Here is an 11,967-nt window from a genome sequence, read left to right on the forward strand (position 1 = left end):
CCCAGTCTCAAATGCTACAAATGCAAGGCTCCAAGGTCATCATGGTTACATTGGGGACTATACCAGACTTGTGTTGTCTTAATGCTCTCTAAAAGAAGTTCTGTGGTTTTAAGAAGAAGCTGAAGGTTAAACCTTCTGGCTGTGTATTAATAGAAGTTTGAGTTTCATATCTGCAGAGCTATTCACCACCTCTGCATAGGATGATAAAATCCCTGCCCCAGGAAATCTGCCAAGCTTTCACAAGAAGACTGCAAGGTGACTTGGACAAAGAGAGGGTGAAATGGAGTTAGTGAGAGTGGCAAACGTTGCACACTGGGCTGTGATAACTGAGAGGAAATCACATAATGAGCCAGTCTTTCCCCTGGTGGCTGAGGGCGGGACTCACTCCACTCAGGCCCAGACTCCAGTCAGAACACACATTTGTCTTGTTGCAGCGTTGCTGGGTGAGAAGGCGCCCACTGTTCCCCAGAGGACAGCTGGGACTTTAGTGAGTTCAGTATGAAATGAGACGACGCCTCAGTTCTGTGTCACTGTGCTCGACAGAACATGAGCATTGTTTCAGAGCAGTTTGAGGATGTGGGCTAACTGAGAGCTGCAGAGTCTTATCTTTTCAAACTGTGTTCATTTGATAAGCAGCCATGCAAAAAGGAACTAAAAGTGCAAGTCACCATGGTGTTTAGCTTTCTCTCTCGTGCACTTCCCTTTTCCCTCTTCCATTTCTCCCACTTCCTCAAACTTGTTTTGCATCTGTTCTTTGACAAACTTCAGGTCTAATCCTAGCTTTCCACCTCTTTCTTCTTATGAACACTTACAGAACCAATGTGTAGAGTTTGTGATGGGGCTGGTCACTGCGGCGTGGCTACAGCATGGAGTCAACACAAGAATAAACCAGGCTCAAGCTGGTTGATGAATGCAAATAAGTAGATGGTTTCTTAAAGGAAGGAAGGAAGTTTGGTTAATACAGCTTTACATTGTTTATAGAATGAAGTAGAACAAAATACTCACCCAGAAGGCTTTCCTGATCCAAGCAGTGCTTCGGGAGATATTTAGATCCAAAATCGTGCAGCAGACGTACGTATAATGGGATCCATCGTGGCATAGACAGCGCCGCTCCTAAAACTGCATTAATCGTCCAAAAACTCATGTTTTTCACCAATATTCCATAGTGGTCCGCAGTGGGTTAGTCCTCTGCTGCAGTCTGTGTCACTCCAGACAGCGCTGTGTAGCTGTAATGACCTCTGAATTGACAAAGGCTTTGTTTACGTTTTCCCCTCCACACGTGCAGTGCGGCTCATTGTTTCAGGGGAAGACGGCAGGCTACATGATGACTTTCTTCTTCCAGTTTTGTGTAAAATGGACGAATATCTATCTGATGAAGATGTTGTGGAGGAGAACTTTGAATATGATGGGTGTCATTACAGTTGTGAGCCAGAGTTAACAGATGACGAGCTCAAAGAAAGGAGAAAGTGGAGTCAGCTCTCCAGAGAGTACTGCGCATGCGCGGAGGGGCAAACGTTAAAATCTTTGTCAGTTCAGAGGTCATTACAGCCACACAGTGCTGTCTGGAGTGACACAGACTGCAGCAGAGGACTAACCCACAGCGGACCACTATGGAATATTGGTGAAAAACATGAGTTTTTGGACGATTAATGCAGTTTTAGGAGCGGCGTTGTCTATGCCACGATGGATCCCATTATACGGACGTCCGCTGCACGATTTTGTATCTGAATATCTCCCAAAGCACTGCTTGGATCAGGAAAACCTTCTGGGTGAGTATTTTGTTCTACTTCATTCTATAAACAATGTAAAAGCTGTATTAACCAAACTTATCCTTTAAAGTGAAATGCACCAAGGTCCCTATGGAGTCAGAACACTGACGGTAAGATTTGGTATTGAAAAAGAAAATTGGCATTGTAGAAAAAGTTGAATTGAATCTGAAACAAGGATTGACATTGTGAAATGTTGAACTGAAAATCAAAATACGGACGTTAGAAAAGACAATATTTTTTTGAGGATTTTTTGTGTTATGATTTGTTTGTCAATGCCACTATGCAGAAATGGTTTTACACTCTTTTTCTTTTAGCGTCACTGGTTTTCAGTTCCAATTCCCTTTTTTTCAGTTTCAACTTACTGGCAGTGTTTTGACATGGAGGGGAGGGGTGGGGCTTGGAGGCGGGGCTTGGAGCCTGAGTACATGCTTCCAGATTTTCATGAGAGGATAGCGGCGACTGTCAGCTACCAGCAACTTGTTGCCCCTGCAGATGTGATTGTACACTGGAACAGTAATTTATGAAAGTTCACCTCGAACTCCCAAACCACCAGTTAGTCTGTTTCTCTGGGTCGGTATTTTTAGGCTCAGGCGAGGACAAGGTTTTCTGTGCTGCTGTCCCACTGTCGTTCCTCTCTGCTATCTGCTGCTTGGGGTCTGTCCTGTAGTCGTGCACACGGGTCTCCTATGAGCTGATAACGGGCAATTCTTCAGGGTCAGTTGGAAAAGTCATTACATACACACAATTCATTAAACACCAGATGCAATGAAAAAGGAAAAGATTGACCCTGTCCTACATACAGTACATGGATACTGAAGACTGTGGTTTAGGCTCCTGTATGGCAGCTCCCACTACTGTCAGTCGCGCCTGTGGCTGTTGAGGAGCTGACTGTACCCGGTGTACTACTGGTAAACATAAGGGCAGGTTATTTTGACTTTTTTTCTCGTCGACTGTAATCTAATTTTTTTCAACTTTAATCTTGGCCTTACTCCATCAAAAATGAAATGTCGCAGACGCGTCAGTGTTTCCGAAAAATTCCACCCTGGAGGCCGTTTTCAAAAGTTTTGGGTTGGCTGTACACCGTTTCCATGTAAATGCAAGGCTGCAACGCAACAATACTTTTGTGTTTCCTAAAACAGTAGTTGAGACAATGGGGCCTGAGTAGGGATGGGTACCTTTCACATTAGCTGCGTTTCCACCAAGAAGTCCGGGTCGGTTTAGCGGTTCAGTACGGTTTGGCACAGTTTGGTACAGTTAAGCCTGATCCCGTTTGCTTTTCCACAGCAAACTGTGCCCTCTCATGGTAGGCGGCATGTAAGCCGGATGCCGGAAGCCGCAGCTGTTAAACAATAGCATGACGCCGCAGCAGTTTACCCCGCTGTTAAATCCAACAAAGAAGAAAAATGCGACACAGTAAACAAAGAGCACAGATGGAAGACATGCAGCATTTCGTCCTCTCTGTGATTGGCATGTAGCTCTTTGATACAAAGTGCAATCAAGCTTTGTTTCAGAGAAGTCTGTGTGCCGCCAGGAGAAATGCAGCCGCTGTCGCACAGTAAGTGATGATTCTTTTGACCAATCAACGGTCTGCAGTGTGTTGCTGCACCATCCGAGAGCGGATCGGTTCAGTCTGGCACCCATACAGAAGGGTCCCAAAAAAGTAGGCCAGCTCGTCTCGGTTTCAAGGGATCTGTCCCGTGATAAGTCAGTGGAAACACAGCAAAATGCGTGCCGTACCAAGACAAACCAAACCGGTCTGCTTGGTGGAAACACGGCTATTGATCCCGGGTACCTAGCAATCGGTATCGGTATTCAACAGTACCAATTTTCTGTACTTTTGTGTGTTTATGTGGTAAAACATGTCAATTTGTTTAATAATAAAATGTAAATTCTTTTTAATCTAACATATTCATTCTTCAATGTATAACCCTGTAATGCTGTGTTCATGTCCAGCATGGAAAATCACCTACTCTTCCACTCCCTCACAGTCACAAGGATAGGTTTAGGTACCTAAACATGGTACCTTTTGATTCTACCTGAATCGGTACCTGGTACTTTTGACAGAATTCAGGTGGTACCTATAAAAGTACCTAATTCAGTACCCATCCCTTAGCCTGAGTGACACAAACTGGGCTTCTGTAACACCTCAGCAGAGCTACAGGCCAACCTCCTCCATGACACACCACACTGAGGCAGGAATTCATGCAAAAGAGCCCCAACCAAATATTTTAAGCATACAAATAAATAGGGGTGTAACGGTACACAAAAATGGTACGTACCTTGGTTTTAGGGTCACAGTTCGGTACATTTTCGGTACAGTATGGAACAACGCAAAACCATTTGCTTGTTTAGCATGTTTATTAAACCAAAACTTGCCATTATACAGCGAGGGGGGAGGCTCTTCAAGCTCCGGTCGGAGCTCAGGTTGTTAGCAGCAGCCATGATGCACAATTCAGACACAAGCTCCTGTGGCTACGGAAGCTCTTTGATATTCATCTTCTGATTGGCTCACCGTGAGATGTCACGTCCACATGATATGAACATGATCGCAAAGCTCGAATCACAGACCACTTTCCTCATGAATATTAAAACTCCTTCCCTGCTCAGCCAATCATAGACGAGCACTCACGTGAATATTAAAGAGCCATGTGCAGTGGCTAACGTAAACTTACTGTACTCGTTCGAATACAGCACTGTACCGAACCGAACGGCCTTATGGAGCGGTTTGGCACGGATACATAGGTTACACCCCTACAAATAAACATACCTTTCCAAAGGTCAACATTTCTGTATTCAAAATAATTTTCTTTTAGTTTTATGTAACAATCTAATTTTAAGACATACTGAATTTTGGTTTTCATCAGCGATTAGTCATAATCATCATCGTTCAAAGAGATACATGCTTGAAATATTTCACTCAGTGTGAATTGAATCTACATGATACATGAGTTTGACTTTTTTTAGTTCCTCACCATATTCCACACTCATCCACACAAAGCAGAGGATTTAACCATTGACTTCCTGAGTGGGATATGGTCCACTATACTACTGAGCCACAACATTTCAGTCCTGGGTTTCTTAACTTTAAAAGAGCATAATAAATGGGGCATTAATGAGGAACTCCCACTAAGGCCTTTAAAATCACTGCACAAACACGTGTGCAAAGCCAGACGAGATATAAAAACAACAAGCCACAGCCTACGGTAAGTCTCAAGGGACACACTGTGATCAGGAGAAACACAAATCCAACACTGTTCGTACTGAACGCAGCCTACTGCAGCTGACTTGAGTTGTTGGAAAGTTTCTTCTCTCTAGTTTAAAATGACAATTATCAAGCAGGGTTGCTAACCCTAAGTTGTTCACGCTAGTTAAACCCAGTTTATGACAGCTGATGTGAATAATCATGGTAAGATGCTAATATGATGGACAAGATCAGAATTAGGAAGTCTAAAATGTAAGACAAAACAGAAATAAAACAACACCACGTTTAATCAGCCAAAGCAGCCCTTCCTCTCCAAACACAGACTGACTGTGTGAGAAGAACACCAATGAGGCGAGCCGACACAAAGCCTGCAGCCTTAAGGAGCCACAGGGACCCAGCCAGCTATAATGGGAGAAGGAGGGCATATACGTAGCAACTGTTGCCCTGGAGCTTTTCTGGTGCTGGCATTGTGCATGAAAGGTGAAGAAAAGAGCTTCTGTTGAAAAAGTTTCACATGACATCTGGACAAGTTCGCTGGAAGGCATGAGAGCCAGAAACAAAGCGGAAACAGTCTGAGCAGTGAGGACAAGTTACAGGATGATCACAGCAGTAAACACATTTGGGTAGACGTGAAACACCCACAGAGGCGTGTCATTTAGGGCTGAAAGAGCAGTTACATTACAGCTACAGAGATGATGACACTGTCACACATTAAACCTCGACCTGATTGTAATAAAATGCACTGACGAAAGGTAAGGGTGGCTCCATGAGATTTCAGTCAGACTGTGCTGAATGACAGCTGGCATCTAAACACTGCATCAGGCTGCATACAGTTCAGACAAATTGGTTTCTGACTTGATGTCTGTGTGACGTAATCTTCTTAGGTTAATGGATAAATGACAGGAAGGTTACTCCCCACTGAGGTGCAGCGTTTTTTCCATCTCATGTCTTCCAGTCTGTTCTTTAAATACAAGTCTCTTTGGTTTGGTTGTGTAGATTCTGATCATGGAAAACATGAACTGTGCTGTGTCTTGTAGTTTTTAAAGTGGACATATCATGCTTGTTTCTCCTTTTCACTATGCCAGACTAGGATGCCTGTAAAGCATTTCTGCCCTCAGTACAAGTCATTTAGTTCCTTCATTGCCCCACAGAGTGGGGTGTTAGAGTGTTCAATATCCTCATTTTAGGCCATTCTGAAGATCTTGTTGAGACGCTCCGATTGGAGAATGACCTCCAGTAACCTCGCAACGTCACAGCCATTTGTGCTCTGATTGGTCAGTTCTATCAGAGGGGCGGAGGGGGTAGAGCCAGGGGGCGGTTTTTGCAGCATGGCAGTATTTACAAAATGGCCATATTGGATGGGGCAGACTGAGCGAGTTTGCTGTTTGCCAAAACTTCACCGTAAGGCATTGATAGCAGTAATAAAATGGCAGAGTGTAGGATACGTCCTTTTGTATTGGACCCCGAGTCAGACCCGGACGGTTCTGCAGCTCAGGAGGAAGAAAATCCACCTCGGCACAGATCATCTCAGGACGCTTCAGTGTGGTGAGTCAAACCGGTACTGTAACATGTATAGTTTATACGTTTATACTCGGCTCTTGGTGGGTGTATCCCTCAGTGGCAGTTGTGTGACTAACTGACATCACAGAGGAGGAGCTGCTTTATCAGATTACTCCAATAAAAAGAAAGGATCCTCGTATCGTCACGAAGGTCGAAATCTCGCGGCCAAATGGCAATGACCTATTTTCAGAGGCATCAAATCTTGTTCTAGGATATCAGAAAAAATACAATATCTCATTTTTTGAAAATTCAGGGGGTGTAAGGTTTTGTTTTCAAATTGATTGTATTATATGTAAGTATTAAATCAGGGATCAGCATGACATGTCCCCTTTAAGTGTTTTAGAAGGTGCAAAAACCTACCGCACTGTCATTTAAAGCCTTTATCATCATAATGATTCTTCACTGATTTCATAAAGCTCTGTGAATTTCATCCTCACATGCAGTCCACATTCATGATTCATGCTACAAAAAGCAAAAGTGGTGTAAAAAAAAAAAAAAAGAGTAGCAGCTGTAAGTAGGAGTGAGGGAGCTTGAAGTCCTCTGACTCATACAGAGGGATAGTTTGTTTTTGGTTTGGGTGGCTCCTTTGTTTCACTAAAACATAACTGTGCCAGTGTGGCAGCACACACAGGAACCACGTCTAAACTAGACAGTCGTTATACTGAGACACATCAGGAGCAAGTCATGTGCCGAATCCATTACAAAGATCCTCATCGTACACTTTGAGTAGTTTATTGGTGCAGTTAAAGGACAGATTATATGATATGACTTAAGACGCTTGGAGTTTGATTTCCTCTTTTTCTTTTTATCTTGTTTTCATCATATTGTAACACATTTTCTGATTTCTTAGTGTATGTACTCTAAACAGCAACTTAAAAGAACAGCAAAATTTGAAGTAGGATTTTGTCTTTTTCAAAAATTGCTAAAAAAAATGTGAAAGTCCATGCCAGCAGACTTTAGTAAATCTGACTCACAGATTGAAGTTCCTCAGTGGAAATCCTGTGCGTGATCATTTCAGATGCTTCAAACAAAGAGGTCCCTTCTACTTAATTCTTTAAACTCTCTGTGAGATTTATCCATTTGACGTTGATTGTAGTGACACCTTTTGCAGGAATCTGTAGTGTTTTCCCAGGATTCAAACTCTGTTTCCCTTGAGCATGAGCACCTACTGTCTTACAGACCAAACTTTTGCCAAGGCGTGCTATTGATCTTCTTTTTAACACTACTTCTCTTTGTTCAACTTTTCCCAGGATGCAAAGTGACCAGGTAATGCATTTATCTGGATTTCCCAAGTGGCAGCCTCTAAGAGGAAGTGCTAAAAATCTGCTGTTTCTTGAGTGTCCACTTAAAGGGACAGTTCAGTTTTTTTGAAGTGGGGTTGTATGAGCTCTATGTGACCACTAAGGACATTAGATACAGTAGAAAGTTGTCTCCTCTCCCTCAGTAAGACACAGACTGTAATCTATGGTGACGAGGAAATAGGCGCTAACAGGTAAAGACGGTACCAGATTCAAAGGCTATTTTCTCTGCCTACAAGAACTAAAATCAAAAAGTAATACCACAGTTTAAGAGTACGCTACATAGAATATTTTTTTAGTGCATTAAGTCTTCGGAAATATAAACATTTATCCGGACCTAACTAACTGGTCATGTATCCTTCCGCGCAGCGCTAGTGCGCTCCGTCCCCCCTCCTCCTCTCAGCTGTAGGGAATGTAAACAAACTATGCTTCGGGCGCCGGTTACAGACATAAATGTTTATATTTCTGAAGACTTAATGCACTTAAAAAATATTTAATGTTTCGTACTCTTAAACTGTGGTATTACTTCTTGATTTTAGTTCTTGTAGGCAGAGAAAATAGCCTTTGAATTTGGTACCGTCTGTCCCTGTTAGCGCCTATTTCCTCGTCACCATCGATTAAAGTTTGTGTCTTACTGAGGGAGAGGAGACAACTTTCTACTGTATCTAATGTCCTTAGTGGTCACATAGAGCTTAAACAACCCCACTTCAAAAAAACTGAACTATCCCTTTAAGGCTATCACATACAGTCACATACACACCAAGCCCAAAAAAAAGCCATTTTCACAGTAGATATAAACATGTTTACAGCCTGTTACAAAAACGGTCTCCTGTCTGCACCACTAATTTCACTTTCACACACTATGGGGTTGGATCTTTTTGTTTTAACTCTGAGGTTTTGAAGCTGTTTAGATCATGAGTTTGCCCAATCAGAGGCACAGCTCAGCTCACGGGACTGACAGGCACCCTATAGCTGTCAGTGTGGAGACTCAAAGCCTGCCTCATTTCCAGTATGGCTGCACTAACTTGAAAACTCTGTTTCAGAAACACCCAAGTGACGTCAGGGTAGGGCTGAACGATTTTAAGAAAAGATTGAATTGCGATTTTTCTGGCAGATATTGTGATTTCAATTCGATTCACGATTTTCTTCAAATCAAGCTTTGGGATATTCACATCTAGGGCTGAGCGATTTTAGGAAAATATCTAATTTTTCTGGCAGATATTGCAATTCACGATTTTTTAATCCTCAATATTGATGATAAATAATCTGTTTTCATCAACTTCTTCTCCTAAACATAGGTTTTGTGTTGTTGACCTGCTTACCAGCACTTTTAACACATAGATTGTCTACAAATTTGTAAAACAGAATGTGTATAATAATTGACACAACAGATCCTGAGTCAGTCTGGAGCGCTGCAAAAAAATTGCTGCTTTGGCGATCTCAAAATTGCATTGTCTAAAATTGCGATTTCGATCTGAAAACGATAAATTGTTCAGCCCTACGTCAGGGAGACCATGTCTATTAATTACATGTATACAGTCTATGGCAGTTGGGTAGTACTATGGTTTGAAAGGTGACAACAGTCAAACTTTGTAAACTCAGTTCGTAGTTTGGTGCCCAGGTGAGCAGACTATGTGTTCCTCGGTGCTCTGAGACGTGTCTGTATTGTGTAACGTTAGTGAATCCTGGTTATGTCCTGCCAGTCATCTACCAATCAGAGCTAATGTAACCTCACTCTTCATTTTATTGATAGACTCTCAAGTTTGAACAGACGACTGCAGAATAACTGCTGACCGTGGGTTGGAACAAACATTAGCACAAACAGATTGTTGTAGCCCATGCTCTATCACTCTCCTGTTGAGCTTTCTTCTGCTCTGACCTCTTATTTCTCTTTGACAGTCCAGCTCCAGTGGCCAACATTACAACAAAATAGATACAAAAAAATCATTTTTATCAGAGAAAAAAGGTAAATGTAGCTTCTTACTGCTAAACTTTGCTGGCTGGTTTGGTGTCGTCTAACACTAAATGTTGAAACACAATGAGACTGAGACTCACCAGCGTTTCAGAGCAGGACTGTCTCTTGTTTACAGTCCATGCTGCAGACTTTGGTCGAGATTTCAGTGAAATAAAACTGCTCGATTGTTCCAGAGGGATGCACTTACAATGGTGACCTTTGGTTTGCTCCTTCCTCTTATTATCAGAATTTAAAAATACTTTTATTTTTACAATACCATGATGTTAAAACACACTGCCACTGGTTCAACGAAAGGTCACTGCCTTTTTAAGTTTTGTTCTACACTTTGATGTGACTGTATCTTCATTTTAGAGACATTTCCATCCTGCATGACCCTTTAGATGTGATGTGTCAGCTGACAGCTGTGTTGTGTCAGTGTTGGAGAGTTAGTGGAGGAGTTTGTTCAGCACACAGGTGTACTAGCAAACTTGGTTTTCTCAGCCTACCTGATCTTGTAGTTGGGTAAGGTGTGTTTCTTTTTGATGACCCGTTTCAGCTGGTTTACTATGATGGAGGTGAGCTGAGGCAGAGGCCTTCCCTCAAACTGAGACTTGGCCTCAAAATCCACGAGCGGGTCCTCGAGGAAGGAGAAGGACCAATGGGAGAAGGGCATGCGCGTGAACTGCAGCCGTAGTCTCCCCACGACGCGCCTCATCTTCACGAACAGGTAGGCAGACTTCCCAAACACCAGCTCCACGTCGATGGCGAGGTGGACGCCGCCATTGTACTCGAGGTCCACCTCAAAGTTGAGTTCCTCCGGCATCCCCTCCTCGTTTAGATGCATCGGCTTCATAAGTTTGACGGTTTTAAAGACTGGCAGTGAATTACCCAGGGAGATGTCCCTGAGACTGAGTCCCTCCAGGAGCCGACCTGCTGTCTTAGTCTGCAGCAGCTCCTCAAATTCCACCTTGATCTTTTTGGTGAGCCAGTGCCTCACCAAGGGGGTGTCTCTGAGCTCTCTGAATAAGAACAAAAAGATAGCATTAAGGAAATTGCACGTCTCAGGCTTGGCCGCATCTCCGGGCTCGCTTTGGGAAGGCGGTGGCGGCTGTTGTTTGGGGCTGCCGCCGCTCACAGACACATCCTGCGGCCGTGAAGAGGCGGCCTCTTGCTGTTTGGATGCAGCAGATGCTGTGCTGTCCTGCTGCTGCTGGCCTGGCTCGGCATGTTGGGTATTAAAGTAATCCTTCAATGCGTTATCAGGCACTACTTTGACATACTGCACTGTCCTGCCTATGGGCTCAGGGCTCCTCCGGTATATCAGCAGGAACTGTAACACCAGCGTAACGACTGCTCCGGAGAACGCTGAAATCAATATTAAGTAAATCATGTCGCGCAGCTGCCGTGTCTGAGTCAACGCGTTTTCATAATCTCAGATTGATCCGAGCGAACAAAACAAGTTCCACCTGGTCGCTCTCAAAGCTGCCATATCATCTGCTTCTTTCCTGAGCTCCAGGCTCCTCACCTGATTGGACAACAGGGACACGTCGATGTGCGTGATGACGTAGATAGAAAGTGCATCTCTTGATGCGTTCAAGGCATGACGGATTTTTGACTTATCCACCAGCAAAACCAGTTTGAATTGACCTTTGAGTTTGGAGTTGAATAGGATCTGCATTCCGCTTACTCCAACAAACCGCCTCCTGACTTTAATTAAGTGTTTTGATCTTCATGTCCCAGTCTTTCTCTAAATATCACTGATGTCTGCACTTTCAAATTAAAAACGTGACCACAAGATGAATAGCTTCACACTCTGAAAATACTCTTAAGATTAAGACACCTGATTCTAAAGGTCCTGTGAGGACTTTACATGTGAACTTCATAGTCTTACTTTTATATATTTGTCTGTGCATAATCCATGGTTAAAATTAGATCACCAGCACTCAAAACTGTTATTTCTAAACAATATTTCTCTGTATCTGTGGTGACCCAACTAATCAACTAATCCAAGAGGGTCTGTTCAAACTTCAGAGTCTATTAAAGGGTATATGCAAAAATCCTGAGGTTGATTTCAATACCTTTTTAAGACTTTTTCAAAAACCTTTAAAAAAGTTTTAAGACTTTATCGCAACTTTCAGTTGTTGTTGGCATCCACTTTTTAATAGTTGTAGTTTACATTTTTAC

At 43.0% G+C, this 11,967-nt stretch overlaps 1 protein-coding gene across 1 annotated transcript in view; it reads right to left on the minus strand.

Moving 5' to 3' along the window:
• The window catches only part of pdzd8 (PDZ domain containing 8), a 62,318-nt gene extending 50,999 nt beyond the window's left edge, over window positions 1-11,319 (minus strand). The window contains exon 1 of the mRNA XM_074675640.1: window positions 10,290-11,319. Coding sequence (XP_074531741.1) covers window positions 10,290-11,173 — 884 coding nt within the window. The 5' untranslated portion in view covers window positions 11,174-11,319. The remainder of the gene's footprint in view (window positions 1-10,289) is intronic.
• Between the last annotated feature and the right edge of the window lie 648 nt (window positions 11,320-11,967).

This window comes from Halichoeres trimaculatus, unplaced genomic scaffold (assembly GCF_033239565.1).
Source record: "Halichoeres trimaculatus isolate MK-OKI-2021-1 unplaced genomic scaffold, fHalTri1.1 fHalTri1_scaffold_8, whole genome shotgun sequence".
NCBI classification, from domain to species: domain Eukaryota; kingdom Metazoa; phylum Chordata; class Actinopteri; order Labriformes; family Labridae; genus Halichoeres; species Halichoeres trimaculatus.